Here is a 22,981-nt window from a genome sequence, read left to right as displayed (position 1 = left end):
CAGGAGCTAACTACCAGGTTATTGGAGAAATGAAGGAGAGGAGAACAAAGTAAATGACGTCATGAAGAAGCAATCAGTCAAATCCAGACTGTGGCATGTTCTACAGGACAAATGTCTTCAAAAGTCATTAGTATGAAAAAAGAAAGTTGGAGAAGAAGCTGATATAAAGAGCCATCAACTAAATTTTTTTAAATAGATCTTTACTGGAGTATAATTGCTTCACAATACTGTGTTAGTTTCTGTTGCACAACAAAGCGAATCAGCCGTATGCATACACATGCCCATGTCCCCTCCCTCTTGAGCCTCCCTCTCATCCTCCCTATCCCACCCCTCTAGGTCATCTCAAAGCACAGAGCTGATCTCCCTGTGCTATGCTGCTGCTTCCCACCAGCCAACTATTTTACGTTCAGTAGTGTACGTATGTCAATGCTACTCTCACTTTGCCCCAGCTTCGCCCTCCCACCCCATGTCAAGTCCATTCTCTATGTCTACCTCTTTATTCCTGCCTACCTGGTTTGAATCCTGATTAGAATGATCCAACTCTAAAACAATGCTTTGAAGACATTCAGAAAAGTTTGAATGTGGATTTTTGATAGGATTAAAGAAATTATAAAATGTGTCATGTGTTAAATGGCAGAGTGATATATTTTTTAAAATGTCAGAGATGATTTCTGAAATACATATAAGGAGAATGACGTGATATCTGAGGTATCTCCTAAAATATTAAAAAAAAAAGTTTCTGGATGCACGTCGGGTTGTGGGACTGGAGAGAGATAACACAGGGGTGGCAAAATATTGATATCAATAATTGTTAAAGTTAGTGACGGTACATGAGGTTGTATTACATCATCCTCTCTAATTCTGTGAATGTCTGAATTTCCCATTATGAAAATTTTAAAACATACAGAAGAAGGCAAGCGTTTGAATCTTGAGGAACATCTTCACGTTATTAAGAGCAATGTAAAGTTAGTTATCACCTAAATGTTTTTCAGTGGCAAATAATATATTTAGATGGACAATGTATATAAAGAGAATTTTTATTTAAGATACCAAATAATCTAAACTGACTGTTAGATATCTTTATCTATGTGATCTTCTTGCTTACAGGATTTTATGCAAAATCGGGTCAGTTAGCTCTTTTTTGAATCTGGAATTCTTCTCATCCTGGTACAGAAAGGGAGAGACCCTTGCAAATATTTTCCTTTGTAAATGTACATCTTCCTTACAAAAAGGAAACTTATGCTATGTCTTCAGAGCTTCTCCTATGACTTCTGTTTCTCAAAATTATCAGCTCAAAATAATCTTTATACCAGAGGCATATTTTGGGGTGACATATTCTGGTTTTCTACAGATGCCCTGTCATCTCCAAAGCAGTGAATTTTGGACTGACTGTGTTTTCCGAGAATCATTAATTATAGGCTAACCAAAAAGATATGTGTATATTTTTAGTAGCAATTATTTGTTTTTCTCACAGCAGGAATCCCAGCTCCCGTATATTTTGGAGTTTTGATTGATACTTCATGCCTCAAATGGGGATTTAAAAGATGTGGAAGTAGAGGATCCTGCAGATTATATGACTCAAATGCTTTTAGGTACCGTATCAAACTCATTCCCACATCTCACGGCTACCACATCCCAGGTTTGCACAATGCAACTGGCACTAATAATCCTCATGTAGTTTCATTGCTTGTAAGGAAAAGGAGAGTCTAATCAAGAAGCTTTTTCTGGGGCTTCCCTGGTGGCGCAGTGGTTAAGAATCCACCTGCCAATGCAGGCGACACGGGTTCGAGCCCTGGCCCGGGCAGATCCCACATGCTGTGGAGCAACTAAGCCCGTGTGCCACAACTACTGAAGCCCGCGTGCGCTGTGCTCTGCAATGAGAAGCCACTACAATGAGAAGCCCGCGCACCGCAACGAAGACCCAACACAGCCAAAAATGAAAATAAATAAAATAAATTTTAAAAAAAAGTGTGTTCTGTTTTATAGAATAATTCTATTATTATCTGATTATTTGGCTAGATCTTTCATTTTTCCCCCATTCTTAATCTTGACTCGCATTTTAAATGAGTAATCATTTAAAAAAATGACATAAGATTTCAGAATAGAGTAGAATTTTCAAAGTTTGTGCACACAAGTGAGTTAATTCCCTGAAACTCAGAAGCATTTAAATCTAGGTCACATTTGGGGTTTAATTCTATTCTTTTTCAAACTGAGCCAAACTGTCCCATTTACGTCAGATATAATCCCTCTGGGCAAGAGTTGGATTTGGCTGTAAATCTGTCCGGCTTTTATTGCCAAACTGATGTTCAATTATTCCAGTACTTGAAATGCATAAAAGTAAAAGGTTTTCTCTGTGTGTGTGAGTGTGTATGGGGTTGAGGGCATGGGTTTTTTTCACTATGGTATCATTCAGTTCAATTCATCAAACATTTAGTTTCCTTATTGCTTAAAGCAGTACTTCAATGGCTTAAAAGCAAGAAGGATTTTTTTTTCACTTTACAAGCTGAGTATTCTCTAGAGAAATAAACTTGGTGCTGAACTGTGTAAGTTGGAAGTTGGCTGTGAATTTAGCCAACCATCTCAAATAAATTTGCTTGACTTAATAGGCTTTGATGTTATGTGAGAAGTTTATTTTGGTCTTTGGAAGGGACCTGATCTATGAGGAGAATTGGCACTTTATTCACATTTACTAAGGCTGTATTTTAGTGCAAAGACAATGTAATTCAATCAGAGACGATGAGTGTACATACAAGGTAACCAGCATGAATCATTTAACCTGTCCTTTCAAACCTTTGTGTCTTATAATCTAATGTAGAACTAAAGGCTACTCATGGAAGAAATGGATTGAAACCTCTGGTTTGCTCTTAAGTCAGTCTACTCCACTGAGAGCTCTGATTTCCCCTTAATGTTGCTTCTTGCAGTTTTTCCGTAGAAGTGAATTTGGGCAAGCTTCGAGGGGAGGGTAACCACATAATTTATCATGCAAACCTGGGTACTTCTGAGAGTGAAAGGGGGCACTATTAAAAACTACACTGGGACAACACCAGCATAATCTGGGACTGTTCTGGGCAAACAGGGATACAGTTACCTGGTCTAAGGAAATAATTTACAGAGAGGATGGGACGGATTATATAATTATCAGTGACTGAAAATGATGGTACTACTAAAATTGCTTTATATTAGCTTACTGCCTTCAATAGTCTGTCAAATGTTCATAGAAAGGTCTTTCATAGCCACTGAATCTGCATTCTTAAAACCATCCTCATGATAGTTTTATTGATATTTATATTTTTGGATGATATTATTACATTTTATTTCAAGTTGGAGAGTTGCCATAATTAAGATGGACATTCTCTCTTCTTCTAGACACATGTATCTGGGACTAACCATGATCCTTGGCACAATATCCATTTTCCTAAGTATTGCAGTACTTTTCACTTTAAAGAAAAAGTATGTTTCAAAACACAGAAGCTTCAGAACCAAGAGAGAAAGAACAATGGTGTCTACAAGAATCAGGAAGGAAAACTGTACGACGAGTGATCATTTGCTACAACCCAGCTATTGGCCAGGCAAAGAAACGCAGCTTTAGACAAATGATGACTTGAAGCTGCGTTTTCCAATTTCTGGAAATTCTGCAAGCAAGTTTTAATCAAAAGGGTTTTAAATGTGTAAATTCTTTCTCCTTTCAAAAAGATGTCTACTTTGTTTTTGTTCCTAAGTATTAGATAATGTACGTGATAACAAATATAATTAATCATGTTTCAGAAGGTGTAGATGGTAAAGTTAATCTTAAATATTTTAATTTATAAACCAATTCCTTATATTATTTACTCATTCTGCTTAACTTTGCCTGTGCCCATTGATATATTAGCTGTACTCCTAGTAGAACAATTGTCGCTATAGTTTAATGGCTAGGTGTAAAGTAATTTCTAAACTGAGATACTTGCCTAGGATAAGAGAATACTTAAAAAAAATTAAATGACATCTTGGTCTCCTTCAAATATCACCTTAATGATGATGTTAGGATGGAGTCAGAACATGTAGAGGAAGATTTTGTTTTAAGCTCCTTCTTTCTTTTGAAATACAATAATTGATATAGAAATGTATATTTGTAAATGATCTTGGAGGATTCGAATTTTGAATTACTAACTCTTCTACCATTACAAACTCTTCTGCATGTATTTTATGTGTGAGATTTTAAGTGACCATAGTTGTAAAGTAATAAAATTAATATTTAATATGCTTTCCTGTCTTTCTATGAATTCAGTGGAGTAAAAAGTATTGTTAAATACTGCCCATATTTTAATGTATATAAGCAGCTCCAGACTTATGATTGTGATGTGGTTCTAAAATATATTTGATAGTGAATTTCTGAAAGTCCACAATAAACCTAGATGTTATAACAGGAACACAGGGTGATGGGGTGAGTGATGGTGTGGTCCCTTTTGGTGCTCTCCCTGGCATCGTCACAAGGCTTCTGGGCAGGGTGATGCCACTGGTACAGTCTGCCAGATGGCTCTCTGTTTCTCTGTAACTGAAAAAGTCATGCCAGGCATTTCCTGTTTACTGGCTTCCTGGTCCTGCTCTCACTGAACTAGTAGATTCAGCAGTCCACCATCTTTAATCTTCAGCTCTACTATGTGTTATGTCTTTCTTCCTCCACCACTGCTGCACCCTAGAAGGGGCCTGACCTTCCCAAGAAAAGCAAACTTAGGTAGATCCACCCCTCCCCTGCAGTGGAATCTTGGAATCCACTGCCACAATTCTTAGCAGCCTTTAGAACACACAAACAGGGCACTCCCAACAAGCAGTCTCTTTGAGTTATTTCTTGGGAGCCTGAGTCCAACAAAATTCCAGCTCAGAAATGCAGTCGCGGGACTTCCCTGGTGGTACAGTGGTTGAGAATCCACCTGCCAATGCAGGGGACACAGGTTCAAGCCCCAGAGGGAGGATCCCACATGCCATGGAGCAACTAAGCCTGTGTGCCACAACTACTGAGCCTGTGTGCCACAACTACTGAGCCTGTGCTCTTAGCCCATGAGCCACAACTACTGAGCCTGTGTACCACAACTACTGAAGCCTGTGTGCTGCAACTGCTGAAGCCCATGCGCCTGGAGCCCGTGCTCCGCAACACGAGAGGCCACTGCAATGAGTAACCTGTGCACCACAGCGAAGAGTGGTCCCCACTCGCCACAACTGGAGAAAGCCCGCGCGCAGCAACGAAGACCCAACGCAGCCAAAAATGAATAAATAAATAAAAAAGAAACGCAGTCGCCTTACTCACACAGTGGAAGGATCAAATAAATTTTCCCCTTACATACCAGTCCTAAGAATATGATGAATGGAAAAAACTAGAGATGAAAAGTGTGGGGATGGAGAGCAGGGAAAATTTCCTTTAAATACATATTAATTTTGCCATTTTATTTGAATTGGTAGTGCCAGATTATTTCATATTTTACTATTTTTAAAAATGAAAATAGACTTGGTTTGTTTCCAGCAGGCCTACTTCAGACCTGCTGCTGCTGTACTAACTTGGGAGCAGGAATCCTTTTTGTCATCTCAGTATCAGCCTTACCCATAGCGGATATTTACTGAATGGGTGAGTGGGAACACTTGTCAAGAGTTTTCTTTGTAGAGATATAATTGAAATTCAAGTTCCTCATCCTGTCTCCCACATCCTCTTTATTTTCTAAAGCTTTTGTAGCAATATCCTGAAAAATAACTTCTTTGCAAGTAAATTTCTAAACAGGATCCTATCCAATGTACTCTTGAATGACTTGAAAAATAAAAATTAGCATAAAGCATATTTAAAATGATTTTTTTCATAAAAGCACCAACTGTTAATGAAAAGCATATTTTTATGCATAACCGTTAATTCAACAGTGGAATTATACATACTAAACTCATTTGTATGGCCTATGAGGGTATCATTTAGTGGCAAAGTGAATTTACTAAAAGGAACCTTGACGTTTTAAATGAGTAAATTCAGCTGACAGAAGTAAGCAGGCTTTTCATGCCTCAGAAAGCACTTTTTTTTTTTTTTTTTTTTTTTTTTTTTGAGAAACCAAACCCCATTTCAGAGGTCAAAAAATTCCCTCAGCCCCAGGGCCAAACATTAGAGGTAAGGCCTTGATGGACATGTGGGATCCCACAGTTGTACCACTTTATTCATTTATTATACAGTCATGACCCCTGGAGGTGACCAGCACCTCAAACGAACATCTGATTCACTCTAACCTTCAGACAGGAAACACTCCAGCAATATCATTTTATAAGTGGAGTGACTTCAATTGGATTAAAAGACTTGCCCAAGGTGGAGGCAGTCAAACTAATGCTGGGTTCTTCCATGACATCATGATGCCTCTAAAGCAGGTAATAAAAACCAACAATCTGAAACCTCTAAAAACAGCTGGAAGAATTTTTGTGACCATGACCAGTTAAGAAATCCCCACTTATTATAAATTTATAGACTCAGACATAAAAGAAGACTGAAAGAGTAAGTTGACTGTAGCATGTACAGTTATAATTGTTATAATAACTATTAAATATAATATTAAGCACTCTCTTTATGTGTGCTGAGTGCTGTAGACACATTATCTCAATTTCAAAGGTCAAAATAACCTTACGTGTTAGGTATGAGTACTGGTATGTTCAGAGGAAGCTTAAAGAGTTTTAGTTACTTGTGCAAAGCCAATATTTTCTCGTAGCTGGTAAAGCCAAGATTTAAACTGAGGTTTATCAAATTCAAACAGCAACGTTATCCGTTAATCTAGATCCTAAATTGTTGTCTTCCACTAACTTCGCTGAAAGTCAAATTTTGTACATAGACATTAGAGAAGTTTTAGCATGCTAAACCACACACATGGTTAAAAAAAAATCAAATGGGACAAAATGATTTAAAATGAGAAGTAACAGTCCTTCACACCACCTTCACTTCTATTCCTCAAAGGGAATTACTTCTAACCAGTTTGGTTTGTTGGTTTTTCTGATGGTCACTTCCAGTATCTTTAAATAATATGCACATACCAATTTCTTGATTTATTAACGTGGGCAATGTTTACTGACTCTCTATTCTGATAGATTAGAACTAATGTCACCTACTCATGCCCCGTTGTTCTTCCCCCTGTAATCTGTACATGCTGGGGTCACTATTCTGAGTTCCTCAAATGTCACACCAATACCTCCATTTCTTGTTCAATAAACACTGAGTATCATATGTTTCCCCATTTCTCAAAATGAAGACCTTAGAGGTTCCCCTCCCTCCCCTCCGTGTCTCCAAACTCTGGCCCATCTCCCTCTTTCTGGGTAAAGTACCTTTATTTTTACATTGTTAAGAATGATGACAATTATAGTCAACTCTGCAACCATTAAATCTAGGAAAGGCCTGAGTGGTTATGATCATGACCGATGCCATCTACTGTTGAAGTCATGAAACCTACCATTAGAAAAAAATGAAAAAGAGGGAAAAACATATTTAATGAGGCATTAGGGGCACGTTAGCATATTTAAATATTAATAAGTGTGATGTTTAAAAGTGTTTTATGTTTGAATAATTTGGGACTATATTGAGTTAATGATAGCTCTCATATGATTGCCGAATCTCTCAGATTCTTTAATGTGATGCGGTACATTGCCAGTCTACTAAAGGGGATGTGTATCTCAAACTTATTTGGCATTGAATCCACTGTTTTATTAACAAGTCTTGGACCTAATTTTCAGTACAATATATTTGGAAAACACAAGTTTATCCTTCTCTTTGTAAAATCTTTTGCTATCTTTATCAGCTTCTGTCAGGATTATGCAGTTTTATAAAATTAACTAGAAAGCTATTTTGTTTTTAAAAGTCTGGAAAAGATTTTACAACATAGGAATTTTCTGTTCCTTTTACATTTGAAAAAATGTTTTTAGCCTTTTTGAGAAATAATCCTTGAAAAGTTGTTGATTGGTTATTGTAGCTTTAAAAAAAAAACAGCTTACTGATTCAACTTTCAACATTTGTATTTTTTCTATAAAAATCTTCCAGATTTTTAAAAGACATTTTTATTACTATAAACTTAGAGCAATTAAGATAATTATTATACCCTTTTCCCCTTCTTAATTTTGTGTATTTGGGTTTGTCTTTTTTGCATATTATGCTTGCCAGGAACTTATTCCATTGGACTTTTCAGAGAAATAGCATTTGTGATTTGCTATTTAATTGTTTAATTTTTGTATTTTACTTTACTTCTTTTCCTTCTGCTTTCTTTAGGCATGCTTTTCAAAAAACTCTTTACCTAAGTACTTAATTTGTAGTCTTACAACTGTATGCTCTAGCTTAGTAATAAAAATTTTAATATGTCAATGTCCAGCTTTGTTCATAACTCAAAGGTTTGCCATGCTGTAGTACCAATGATGTTTTCCTGTTTACAAATGCATTCTTGATTTTCTATTTGTTTCAAAATTCGCATTTGCTCTAAAAGGAGAATGATTTAAAATTTCCCTGTGTTCAGATATTTCTGTTTAAACTTTTAATTTTTAGATTAATTACATTTATAATTAGGGAATGTAGCCTATTCAATTTATTATTTTGGAAATTTGAGGGTTTAAGCCAAATCATCAATTTGTGAAAATGTCCAGATTTTAAAAATAAAGTATGTTCATTGATTATAGATGATAATACTAGGCATCTATTTACCAAACCAAATCAATTAAATTTTATACCATTCACATCTTTTTTTTTTTTTTTGGCTGTACGCGGGCCTCTCACTGTTGTGGCCTCTCCTGTTGGGGAGCACAGGCCTCGGACGCTCAGGCTCAGCGGCCATGGCTCACGGGCCCTGTCGCTCCGCGGCATGTGGGATCTTCCCGGACCGGGGCACGAACTTGTGTCCCCTGCATCGGCAGGCGGACTCTCAACCACTGCCCCACCAGGGAAGCCCCCATTCACATCTTTTGATACTTATTTTCTTTCCTGTTTTCTCTTCAAGGCTGAGAGTCAAGATCTTCCGATTACAATTGAATGAATTTTTGTGAATTGCTTCCACTTTTAAAAAAGGGTTTATTTGTAGAATTGAATGTTGTGTTTCATAAATATTGTATCCTTATAATGCATATATTTGATTTTTAAAACTTTGTCATAGTTAATAATTTTTCTTTGAATTGTATGTTAAATAAATGAATTCTCAATTAATTAACATTGCCATTTCTGCTTTCTTTATTGATTGTGTTTACTTGATATATCTTTGGTCCTAGCTTTATTTTAAAAAATTTCCTGTGTTTTGTTTAAGGTTCGATATTTGTTAACAGTACAGAATTGAATTTTATCTAAAATTTTGTCTATTAATAAGATACTTAATTATCACATGTAATGTTTGGCTTTATTTTTGCTATATTGTTCATTAAATTTTTTCCCTTATGTTTTTCCTTTCATTCTTCCATATGCTATATGTACTATCTTTTTGCTTTTATTTCTCAGAATTATAGAAGTCATAGCCTCTTCTTTCGCACTCTGAAAAATATTCTGCCATTGGTTATCCCAAAATTATAAAAATATACTTTGATATTCTCTTTTAAAAATTCCAAGAATCAGATAAATACTGTCTGTTGACTCTCTTTGTGTATGATTAGACATTTAAAATGTTAAATTTAAAAGACTTAAATGTAAGACCTGAAACCATAAAGCTCCTATAAGAAAACATTGGGGTAAGCTCCTTGACATTAGTCATGGCATAGTTTTTTAGATTTGCACCCAAAGCAAGCACAACGATAGCAAAAATAAATAAGTGGGACTACATCAAACTAAAAAGCTTCTGCACAGGAAAGGAAACCCTCAACAAAATGAAAAGGCAACCTATGGAATGGAAGAGAATCATATAAGTGGTGAATACCCAAAATATATAAAGAACTCACACAACTCAATAGTAGAACACAAACAATATGATTAAAAAATGGGCACAGGATCTGAACAGACATTTTCCAAAGATATACAAATAGCTAACAGATACATGAAAGGGTGCTCAACATTACTAACCATCAGGGAAACCATCAAATCAAAACCACAATGAGATACCACCTCATAACTGTTAAAACGGCTAGCATCAAAAAAGGCAAGACCTAACAAGTGTTGGTAAAGATGTGGAAAAAAAGAACCCTTGTACACTGTTGGTAGGAATGTACAAAGTTTTCAGCCACTATGGAAAACAGTATGGAGATTCCTCAAAAAATTAAAAATAGAACTACCATACGATCCAGGAATTTCATTTCTGGGAATATAGCCAAAGGAAATGAAAAACAATATCTCAAAGAGGTATCTACCTTCCCATGTTCATTGCAGCATTATTCACAATAGACAAGATGTGAAAACAACTACGTGTCTGTCACACATGAATGGATGTACATCAGTTACAGATCAATAAAGCTAAACTTATAAAAAAATTTTAACTAAAAAGTTTTTACTTCCTATCTCATCTCCTACCCACAAGTCCAAGATTTTTTTTACTAATGTAATTAAGGATTTAAGACTTAAGTTATTAATAAATTATTTTTACTTTCTAAATCTTTTTGCTATATAAACAAATTTATAAGGAAAATTTCATGCATGCATCCTTTCCTTATCTTTATTTATTTATTTAAAATAGACTCCTAGGGATAGAATGTTTCAAACATATTAACCAACAGCATTCCAAAAGGCAAAGACAGTAGAGCCTTACACAAACAGCATTTGAAAGATTAGCTCTCCTCAAACTTCACTAATCTATCAATTTTATAAATTAAAAATGGCATCTCAATGTTTTGATTTCCATGTCTTTGCCAGTGAGTTAAAACTTTTATATGTGTACTGGTCATATCTCTTCTTTTAGAGATGGTGTGTTCACAGCCTTGCTTATATGTTTGTTTTGGTAGTTATCTTATTAATGATAAGATAACACATTATGGTGTCCCATGTAAAATAATTATTTTTCTAATTCGGGAGCTGTATTAGTTTGCTATAGCTGCCATAACAAAATACCATACTGGGTGGCTCAAACAACAGAAATTTATTTTTGCAGTCTGGAGGCTAGAAGCCCAAGGTCAAGGTTGGCAGGGTTTGTTTCTTTTGAGGGCTCTCGGCTTGCAGACAGCTGCCTTCTCACTGTGCTCACAAGGTCTTTTCTCTGTGCATATGCGTCCCTGATGTCTCTTTTTCTGTCCTAATCTCCTCTTGTTATAAGAACCAGACAAATTGTGTTCAGGCCCATTCTAATGGCCTCATTTTAACTTAATCACACCTTTAAAGACCCTATCACCAAATACACTCATGTTCTAAGATACTGTTTCTGTCTAGGGTCACTCTATATAAGAATTATATCTGTAAAATGTAAAAATACATTTTAACTTCTGACAACTCATGTCTTCCTTCATATGATTCATTTCTAAAATTTCTTAAATATGTTCATTCTTTTTTTCTGAATAAGTTTAGGATTATTTTGTCAGGTTCCAAAAATATCCAATTGAGACTACTAATCTAAAAGAGAGAACAAAAACTACCTGTTTCTTCTCTGTACTATATACAATATTTAAACTAAAAGAAAAACCTCATTTTTCTCAAGCAGGGTTTTTTTTTTCCTGCTCACCGACCAATTCTCCAGCACCAGCTGGGTGTCCTACAATTTAACTCAATTTTATCTACCTGGAGTAATTGTCAGATCCCACAGATTAAGAGCTCATCCGACAAGACTGGGCCCCGCCTTCAGAGGACAATCACCTGTGCTTCTAACCATCTGGCTATAAATCAAAGATGACCACAACCACCGCTTCAGGTTCAATACAGGCAAACCTCGGAGATATTGCGCGTTCGGTTCCAGACCACAGACATAAAGTGAATATAGTCTATTAAGTGTGCCATCGCAGTAGGTCTAAAAAACAATGTACATACCTTAATTTAAAAATATTTTATATTGCTAGAAAAATGCTAACCAGCACCCTTCAGCAAGTCATGCATAGTAGTAACATCAGAGATCATTGATCACAGCTCACCATAACAAATAATGAAGACATTTGAAATATTTTAAGAATTACCAAAATGTAACACAGAGACATACGTGAGCAAATGCTGTTGGAAAAACAGAGCCAGTAGACTTGTTTGACACAGGGCTGCTGCAAACCCTCAGTTTGTAAAAGACGCAATTATCTGTGAAGCACAAGTTGGGCTGCACGCCGCAGGCCTCCAAGACCTCTACTTGCCCGGGTTCAAGATTGAAGAAAGAGCCCGAAGTCAGTGGCAGAGACATCAATGGTTTAACGGAATGGGGGGACGGGGGGGAGCTTACCTCTCTGAAGCAAGGTCCTGACACAACACCCCACCCAGTGAAGCAGACAGACGGCATGACATGGCGGCAGTCTTGTTTCCGGGGCGGGGAGGGAGAGACTGCCAGTTATAGTGGGAATTGACATCAGGTTGGCTCGTCAGTTACCAGGGAAACTAGCGGAGGGGCACGCCCCTTACTGCCCCTTTGATAAGAGCAATCACTGGCTGGAATCTGCAGCAAGTATGTAGGAAAGTCAGTCAAGTGAGTAGGGTGTAGGTGAAGCAGGCGCTTACTGGTCGAGCCCGGGATGTACAGAGAGCAAGAGTACAGCCACCGTGAGTGGCCTGACCATACACACAATAAAACGAGGTATGCCCTAGACAGCTCACAGAACTCAGGAAGACTTATTACTAGATTACTGATTTATTATGAGAGGATACCTCTCAAGAACAGCCAAATGGGGCCTCCCTGGTGGTGCAGTGGTTGAGAGTCCGCCTGCCGATGCAGGGGACACGGGTTCGTGCCCCGGTCCGGGAGGATCCCGCATGCCGCAGAGCGGCTGGGCCCGTGAGCCATGGCCGCTGAGCCTGCGCGTCCGGAGCCTGTGCAACGGGAGAGGCCACAACAGTAAGAGGCCCGCGTACCGCAAAAAAAAAGAACAGCCAAATGGAAGAAATGCATGGGGCAAGGTATGTGGGAAGGAGTATGTAGCTTTCATGTTCTTTCCAGGTACATCACCCAGCTCTTCCAAGGGTTTACCAACCTGGAAGTTCTCTGAAACCGCGCATCGTTTTGGGGTTTTTTTTAATGGAAGTTTCATAAGTAAGCAAGATTGATTGTCATTGACCATTAGTGATTAACTCAACCTCCTGCCTTCTCTCCCATCCCTGGAGGTGGTGGGGAGGCAAGACTGAAAGTTGCAGTGGTTCAAGTATTTGGTTCCCCTGGCAACCAGCCCCACTTCCTTAGGGACTTTCCTAAAATTACCTCATTAACATAAACTCAGGTGGTTGAAAGGGGCTTGTTATGAAGAACAAAAATGCCCCTTTCAACTTTATCACTTAGGAAATTCCAATGGTTTTAGGAGCTCTGTTCTTATTATAAATCACAATGTCACATAATCTCGTAGCACCAACCCTAGAAACCGATATTTTTATAACATTGAATCTTCCCATTAGCAACATGGTTTATGTTTCTCAATAAAATTTTATACTTTAAAAAAATATGTACACACCAAATATTTCTAACTAAGTTTACTTATAGTCTTCAATATTTATGTTGTTAATATAATTTGGAATGTTTTATTCTCTTATATTTTCTTTTTTTTAATTTAACGTCTCAATTAGAGCATAATTGCTTTACAGTGTTGCCTATTTTATTTTCTAAAAGATTATTTAGGATCTTTTATTCTATTTTCTGTGTAACAGATTTAGCAAAGCTATTAGGAGCTTCATGTTAATATTTTAACTGGCCTTCTTTACCAAAGTCCATTATTGGTTTAGTTTGCTCAATTGATTCTCTAGGTGTTTCTTGGAAGGTGATCAGAGAGAGTATCTATGAAAGAGTGTTATTTTGACTCCTTTTCAAAGTTGATACTTCTTATGTCATTTTATTCTTGTCTGATAGAAAAGCCAGTGATATATATGTCATACAACTAAAATTTAAATCTGCTTATGATTTAAATCTGCTATTCAAAATCATCTGGTAAGGACTTCCCTGGTGGTGCAGTGGTTAAGAATCTGCCTGCCAATGCCAGGGACATGGGTTCGAGCCCTGGTCTGGGAAGATCCCACATGCTGCAGAGCAACAAAGCCTGTGTGCCACAACTACTGAGCCCACGTGCCACAACTACTGAAGCCTGTGCGCCTAGAGTCCATGCTCTGCAACAAGAGAAGCCACCGCCACAAGAAGCCCACTCACTGCAACGAAGATTAGCCCCCGCTCACTGCAACGAAAGCCCGTGCACAGCAACAAAGACCCAATGCAGCCAAAAATAAAATACATTAATCAATTAATTTTAAAAATATCATCTGGTAGGCTTCCAACATTTTCAGGAAACCTCAGACATCCTTGGTAAAACGTGGCCTTTCAGGATCTGGTCCATGACAAACTCTTCACTCCATCTCCCACAAAAACCCTCACTCAAATTCTTCACTAGATCCTGTGGCCTACTGTATTATACTACATGTAGTTTCCTAAATGTGCTGTTCAGACCTATTTTTTTTGGCCTAGAAAACACTTTCTCCTTTTTTTCACCTTTTTACCCAGCTCAGGGCTTCTCAAACTTTATTATGCCTATGAATCACCTGGAGATCTTGTTTGAAAAACAGATGTGATTCAGTGGTTCTGGGGTGAGGCCTGAGATTCTGCACTTCTAACTAGCCCCACAGACCAGCAGCATCACATCCTGAGCAAGGACCTTGTTAATTCCTCCTCCTCCATGATGATTTAGTTCAGTCACCTCTAGTCAGCTTTCCCTGGACCTCAGCCTCACTACACCCCCAAAGTACCAGGTAGTGGCCCAGTACAGACTGATGGTAGAGATTCTTTTATTAATCTATACCATCTTGTATATTACTGGACACATGTTACAAACTCAGTGTTGAGTAAATGAATGAACAAATGATATAGGAAAAATAAACTTCCTTTAGGAATTGTGAACAAGATTAATAAAATCACACCTTACATAATTCTTCCTGAAATTTCTATATTCTTTATTGAATTCACTGCAGGAAGAATTTGGCAAGAATAGACTACAATGAAATAGAATATGGAAATAGAAATAGGTTAAGTGCTCTAAAGTTTTTCTGGATCTTTGAAATTTTGACCACGCTGAAAAAACATAACCAATAAGGATACACTATTTTCTATTACCTAAGCAGCTAGATATTTGATGAACTCTACAAATCACTTTTCCAAAAAAACCTCAATTTTAATTTAGATATGTATTTTATCTTGCAGCATTTCTATCATTTCTATATAATTCTTTTTTTTTTTTTTTTTGGCTGCGCAGCATGTGGGATCTTAGTTCCCCGACCAGGGAATGCACCCGTGCCCCCTGCAGTGGAAGCGCAGTGTCTTAACCACTGAACCGTCAGGAAGTCCCTCTATATAATTCTTCATTTTTGCCCATTTCTCTAAAGCCTATAAAGCATTTTACCATATAGTTTTTCTCTTAATTTCACATAAAGATCGATAATATTTTTTCCCATTATACATGAAAAACCTGACTATAATAGGATTACACAAGTTAACCTTACTTGCTAAGGTCACAGAGTCAGGTATTGGTAGAGCAAGAGCCAAACCCTGCATCTTCTGATGCCTAGTCCAGTGTTCTAGACACTTACCAAACCTGATTGAAACTTTTTTAAAGTCCCAAACCAGCAGAGACCGTGATATGATGCCATATTCATGATATTCGGTTTTGACTGTGATAATATCAAATTTTACCTCCATTCCACAATTTTTTCCTGTACTTAAATAACAAAATTAGTTTTCCTCTCCTGTTGTTTTCTTTTTTCCTTTTTCTTTCTAGCTGAGATTTCTGGGCTGGCTAAAACGGTTGATTTATGGGTAAAGAAGAATGTTTGGTAGCTCACAGCCTGCAAAAAACGCTGTAACAGCCTAGGGCTGGCTAATGAACACAGAGCACCTATCACCATGGTAATTAGAGTATCAGCACTAGAGGGCATCTCAGAAATTGTTAGCGAACAGATAGGAGGATGAGGGCCCCGGAAGTGAAAGGTCTCATAGTCTGAAAACATCCAGTTACTTACTGACTGTGCTGAGCTTGCAAGCTGGGCACCTGACGTCCTGTAATCTCTCACCCAGGCCCGCCATTGATCAACCTGAGTTGAAAATCAAAGACTTTGAAATTCAAGGTGGACAAGGCTGGGAATAAAACTGAGAAACTCTGATAACTTTGTAAATAGAGCACTCACAGTAATATAGCATATAATTGTTGATTCTATATATTTAATGTTTTCATGGGCCTTCCATCAACTAAGCACAGCTGCCCCTCAAATCTCATTTCCTCTCATTCTACTCATACATACTCTGTTCCACTTGGGCCCCCTCTCTGTTCCCTCAACACATCAAGCGGCCCCTAAGTCATGGGTCTTTGCACCTACTGAGTCTTCTGCCTGCAATATTTTTCCCCCTAGAACTTGATCCCTCACTCCTTCTTTGTTCCAACATCAGCTTTTTGGTGGTCTTCCCTGACCACCTTCTCTAAAATAGTATGCACTGGCCCTCTTTATCCCCTTAACCTTACTCATTTCTCTTTATAGCAGTTATCACTCCTCAGTATAGATCTTTTTTTTTTTTGGCACGCGGGCCTCTCACTGTTGTGGCCTCTCCCGTTGCGGGGCACAGGCTCCGGACGCGCAGGCTCAGCGGCCATGGCTCACGGGCCCAGCCGCTCCGCGGCATGTGGGATCTTCCTGGACCGGGGCACGAACCCGTGTCCCCTAGCATCGGCAGGCGGACTCTCAACCATTGCGCCACCAGGGAAGCCCCAATATAGATCTTTTTGCTAATTTATTTATTGTCTGCAAGCTCCACAAAGTGTCAAGGAATAGTTGTTATTCTCCACTGTAATGAACTTGGAACAGAGTAAGCACCCAAAGATTGAATGAATAAAACATCCCAGACTTGAAAGAGGTAGGAAGGACAATGGAGAAATATCTAGAGATGTAGAAGACTTCTTCACCATTAAAAAGGAATCAATTTGTCCCTGAAAAATATGTAGATGTTACATACTGGAAGCTAACAAACATTTTACCCAAAGTTTTACATAAGTTACTCTTTACAGAAAGGCTTTATTAAGGTATTATTTACAATTAATTGGACTTTACAGCTGAGGCTACTCAGGTGCATCTACACATAAGACCCTTTAATAGATTGCATTTTCTAGCATTCAGCCTCCAACATCAGTACAACTAAATCTTAGGTTGTACAGTGCTTTAGGCCAGGTCTGGTTTGGGTTAAATCCACATTTTAAAAATCCAGGCATTGATTTATTTCATGCCTAAGGCCACTGTGATTGGAACCTACTCCACGCTTCATAAGCAAAATCCAAAGTAGTGAAAGATTCCAATTCCAAGACAGAAAAGTATTCAGGAGGTGAACAAGTGCATCTGTTTTTGCCTTATTCAGAAACACATATTAAAAAAAAAAAAAAAAACACCCTGCCAGAACCCTGGCCATTTTGAAAGTATATAGTTTACTGCAATTCTGAAATGGAGTCTTTGCCATTCTAAATCTGGGCCATGATCACCTAGGAGTTGGGCAAGTGCTGTATCAGTACTTAGACAACACCTACCCTCCTCCCCACTTCACGGTACCTCAGGGAATCCAGTCACCCTCACTACAGGGGCACTCATTCTTTGCCTTCATCAAAACATTCTACAGTCCTCAGGAATTTCCCAAATAGCCAGGGACATCCATTGCTGTTAATGAGTCCCTGGACCTGCATTCTTCCTTTTTCCTGCTATTTCCACGCTTCCTGGTCCTCCAACTTGTAGACCGCTCAAGAAATTGACACAGGAAATTTATAAAAGCTCTGGGTGTGAAATAAAGTACTGCTCCAGCTTTCAGCTTTTCTCCTACATTATATTCCCACCAGATGGTAAGTTCCTTTCTCTCCAGCTATTAAATATTAAAAAAAAAAAGACAAGAGAAAGTAAAACAAGTCTCTAGTTCCGACAGCTCCCTCTAGTTTCTGTTTTATCCCTCTTCTTATACTGTAGCTAGGCTTCCAAAAATATTTCTGTAGAATATTAATAAGTATTTATTAATCACTATGCATAGGCATTGTGCTAACTGATGTAAATATAGCACCTCATTTCCTGATCAGGACAGTCTAGATGTGTGTACAACTCTTATCCCTGTGTTCGAAATGAGGAGGGCACTGAGGCCTAGTGAGGTTAACAAATTTCGACAAAGTTGCACAGAGAGTACACAGCAGACCTGGGATTCAAATCTACACACTTGCTACAAGGCTGCCATGTTCTAAGATGGCCAAGATATGCTCAAGCTCAATACGTAATCATCCTACAATACACTATAATCCAATTTCCAAATAACAAAGTTCCAACTCAATATATGAATTTTAGCCACTTTTTCTTTCTTTCTTTTTTTAAAGATTTATTTTTTATTTATTTTTGGTTGCGTCGGATCTTAGTTGTGGCACATGGAATCTTCGTTGAGGCAGGCAGAATCTTTTGTTGTGGCGCGCAGGCTCCTCTCTAGCTGTGGCATGCGGGTTTTCTCTTCTCCAGTTGTGGTGCATGGGCTCCAGAGCACATGGGCTCTGTAGCTTGCGGCACGTGGGCTCTCTCGTTGAGGCATGCGAGCTCAGTAGTTGTGGCGTGTGGGCTTAGTTGCCCCACGGCTTGTGGGATCTTAGTTCCCTGACCAGGGATCAAACCTACAGCCCCTGCATTGTAAGGCAGATTCTTTACTACTGGACCACGAGGGAAGTCCCTTAGCCATTTTTTCAATCTTTCTTCAGCACTCAATACCTTTAACTCTTTTTACTTGATGACGTCAGCTCTCTAGGCTTCCCTGACTGCATTCTCTTTTGGACCCTCTCCTACTTCTCTGACTGCTTGCTCTCAGCTTCTCCTTCATTTCTATCTCTTCTGAATTTACATTTATTATACTCATACTTGCACCCTCCCCCGAGTGATTTCTTTTGTATTCAAAGATTTTTTTCTACCATGTCTCCTAAAAGTGACATCTCTAATCTAGAGCTGTCTGTTGGACACATTTTTATTTAACCATAGATGTCTCAAACTTAATTTGCCTGTGAGGAAATTACCCCGACATTACTATGTGTATATGCCTTTTGCAAGTGGGAAGACCTATAAGGAAAATACTTCTATGCTTGTTATTATATTGGGTCATGGAAGGATAAGGTAGGTTTTAATGTCATTAACCTGGGAAAAACGGAGTCGTTAGACAGAAAATTTGACTAAGAGAGTGGAATGTAGGTCAGTCTCAGGCTCCACTCTGAGTCTAGTCACCAAATAATTGATGTTATAGGTTTTTACTCATTATAGGTTTCGATATGGAGTCCAGCATAGAGAGTAACACCAATAGCTAGAAAGGGATAAAATTCACAAAGGCAGGGGTTAGCAAACTTTTTCTAAAAAGAGGGCAGACAGTATACATTCGAGGTAGGCCACATGATCTCTGTTACAACCACTTAACTCTGCCATTGTAGCATGAAAGCAGCCAAAGACAATACATAAATGAATGAGCATGGCTGTGTTCCAATAAAACATTTTTTTGAGAAAACCATCAAGGGGTTACTTTTGGCCCTCAGTATGTAATTTGCTGACCACTGATCTAGAGGAACAGAAAGTAATGATCAATAAGTTATTACTATAAGACCACCCCCAGCCCCTGCTATTCTTAATCCTCTAGCATTTAGTTTGAACGTTTTACTGACTCTTGAACTGCATTCAATGAAATTTAAGGATTTGATAGTTTGTCCATGCATGATCAAGAGTATTACTTAGGGAGTAGTACAACCCAAGGTCATTCATTTTATCTACCATCAGTCTGTGAGCTTCTTGAGGATGTGAACATAACTTATTTGTTTGTGTCGATGCCCAGCTCTGCATACACTGGTTAGCATATTAGTACTACTCAATAAACTTGTGTCAGTTGAATGAGTTGAGTCTTCAGCACTAGTAGGTTGTATTCAGTCTCCAGTATTCAGCTACTTTCCATAATCCCAAGACTGATGTAAAAGTTCTCTATGTATAAAGATGACACAAATAATCAGAGATCAGCTCAAGCCTATATTTCTCAACATATGGAAATAAAGTTGACTTTCCCCAGCCTTTAAGTTACTAATGTATTTGTAATCGTGTTCCAAAATTCAGTTATGTGTTAAAGGACTCTACTCCTTTACCCTGAGGCTGACCTGGCTGGGACTCCAATATCAGAGTTTTTTCTCTGACATTGCCTATCCCACTGGCTGTGTCTTTCCTTCTAGGACAGATCATGTTGACTAGATGGCCTTGACTTCATATTCCATTGGTTATATCCAACCTTGGAGGCCAGTGGAGGAAGAGAGATGAGGGATGAAGATGACGGTTACCACCTGTATTATTTTCCTATTACTGTAATACAAAGTATCACAAACTTAATGATTTAACACAACACAAATGTGTTTTCTTACAGCTCTGAAGTCACAAGTCTGAAAGTAGTTTCACTGGGCTGATGTCAAGGTGTCAGCAGGGCTGGTTTCTTCTGGAATCTCAGAAGAGAGAGAATCTGTTTCCTTGCTTTTTCAGGTCCTAGTGACCTCTTGTATTCCTTGACTCGTGACCTTTTTCCTCCATGTTCAAATCTCCCTCTGCCTGCCTCTTAAATGACACTTTTGATTACATTTAGGACCCATCCAGATTATCCAGGATACTCTCCTCACATTAAGATCCTTAATTATATTTGTAAAATGACTTTTGCCATATAAATTAACATTCACAGGGTCCAGGGATTAAGATGTGGATTTCTTCTGAGATCATTCTTCAGCCTCCCACATCGTCGTTCTCCATTGCCCTTCAACTTCTTATTACATACATTTTACAAGGGATACTGCTGAGCTATCAAATCCTGAGAAGAGACGCCATTCAAATGCCTATTTAATTATTCACAATTTTATTAACAAATATTTAACGGGTATCCACTAGGTATCTGGAACCGTATCTTAGCCTTCGAAGCAAACATTGTAGATATATCCCTGCCCTCATGGAGCTCAAAGGTCACACTGAGACAGGCTGGGACCTGGGACCCGGGACCCTTTGCTGCAGTGCTTCCACCTGGACAAAAGTCTCCTCAAACAAGAGAATGCAAAGAAACTATAAGGGACTAAAAACTGTGTGAATTCACAGTTGGGGTAAATTGTGGACAGCAAGATACAAAAAGACCAAAAACAACCAACTGCCACTTCTGAAGAGCCAGGAGCAAAAGCAGGGTACTTCCCATGCCCCCTGCACAGAACATCACCAGAGGGGTGGGCAAACCACCTAAGCAGCCCCCTTCAACCTGACACACCCCTACCCTCACCCCATGGAATGAACCAGCTCTCCCCTCTAGGGGAGCGAGCAAGGGAAACTGTTACTTGTTTTTTACTCACCCCGACACTGCAGGAGCCCCAAAAGAACCTTGCCTGAATTTCTTGTCTGGCCTCTTATCAATTTCTATTGCTTGGGGAAGGCCAAGAACCCTGATAGTTATCAACATCATCCCCATTACTAAATCACATTTGCCCTCCCACTTACCTCCTTCTCTGTGGATTTGCCCTTCCTAGTCCAATCCTGCCTTCCAGACCCTAAGTCAAATAGCACTGTCCTTTTAGGAGAATGAGGTAAGGATAGAATTCATTTACCAGGTAAATGATTAACTTATTAGCATTAAAAACCTACTCAGATGATGTTTTAGCCTTTTGTTATGTTTACTTCACCTAACCTGAAGTTGCATAGAAAATATTGAAATATCCTAGGCATGGGTTAAACTTGTGAAGGCTCCTAATCTCCTTTGAATAGGGATTAGTGGCTGCATAAATATTGCCCAAGAGAGAGCAGATTCCTGGAGAATGAAAGCTGCTTTCACTGCAAAGTGCTAAATAACTACTCAGATATGTGAGCTGTTTATAGTTTCCCTCTTTACAGACAGGAGTCTGCTTCCACCTACTGGCTGAAGAATTTCACAATCATCAGTACTATACAGGTAATTTCCACTTGGGTCTTGGTATGTGCTTCTGACTTGTAGCCATAACGTCAGCTCCCATCTACTTGGAACTTCTTTACTCCCAAACCTACCAGCTCTTCTAGTCCTCGCTTATGGAATGATTGATTAAACTAGCCAGTGTGTTGTGTTATGAAAATTGTTAGGCAGCTACAGATATCCAAGAGAACATCTGAAGCCATGAAGTCCATGGAACACGGCACACTTAGAGAAGACTGAGGAAAATGGACAAGATGATTCAAGGAAGTCAGGTCATAACTGGAATTTCACGGGCTTCTTGATTAGCAGTAGTTGAGAACAGGAGAATTCTGTAATTCTTTTGCTCCAAAGACAATGTTGGGGATTGTGACTGGTCTTTGTTATATCATGTGAGAGCAAATAACTTCAAAATTATCCAGTAAAGTTAGAATTTCCAGAAAAAAAATGTTTATTGTGTGGCCTGTAGTATTAAGAATATACCAGAAAATAGGGCTAATCAGGATTCCTATTACAGAAAACCAAATGCTATACTGGTGCTGTTCAAGAGGACACACATTTTTGCCATTTGAGGATGAAAAAATATTATTCTAAGTTTGAGCCAAAGATAACTAGAAAGAGATGAAGGAAATAATACCTGGGTCATATGAAATATATTAGAGGACTTTGTCATAAGGTCTTATGGAATTAGCATAAATATGTTCTATAATCAAATAAGTGAAAAATGAAACAACAGTGAGTTTCCAATTTGCAACTAATAATCTAAGATTGAAAAAAAGATATGACAGATATAAATTGAGAAGTGCAATATATATGGAGGGACTGTTACTGATAGAATCCTTCTGGAAAGCTATTTGAAAAGTGAGTTTTTAAAAGCTTACACTCTTTGAATCAGTAATTTTGGTGCTAGAATAGTACACCATAGAAGTAATCATAGATGTTTTCAAATATTTACATTAAAAGATGTTCATTATGGT

The 22,981-nt window shown here is 38.3% G+C and overlaps 1 protein-coding gene across 3 annotated transcripts in view; it reads left to right on the top strand.

Moving 5' to 3' along the window:
- The window catches only part of SLCO1C1 (solute carrier organic anion transporter family member 1C1), a 47,503-nt gene extending 43,914 nt beyond the window's left edge, over positions 1–3,589 (top strand). For 2 of the 3 annotated variants that reach the window (XM_060165335.1, XM_060165334.1), the window contains 2 exons: positions 1,475–1,592; positions 3,367–3,589. In XM_060165335.1, coding sequence (XP_060021318.1) covers positions 1,475–1,592; positions 3,367–3,589 — 341 coding nt within the window. Of the gene's footprint in view, positions 1–1,474; positions 1,690–3,366 lie in introns of all 3 variants that reach the window. The other variant, XM_060165333.1, reaches the window with a different exon arrangement.
- The last annotated feature ends 19,392 nt before the right edge of the window (positions 3,590–22,981 follow it).

This window comes from Lagenorhynchus albirostris, chromosome 11 (genome assembly GCF_949774975.1).
Source record: "Lagenorhynchus albirostris chromosome 11, mLagAlb1.1, whole genome shotgun sequence".
In the NCBI taxonomy this organism is placed as follows: domain Eukaryota; kingdom Metazoa; phylum Chordata; class Mammalia; order Artiodactyla; family Delphinidae; genus Lagenorhynchus; species Lagenorhynchus albirostris.
This window is presented reverse-complemented; position numbering and strand designations above follow the sequence as displayed.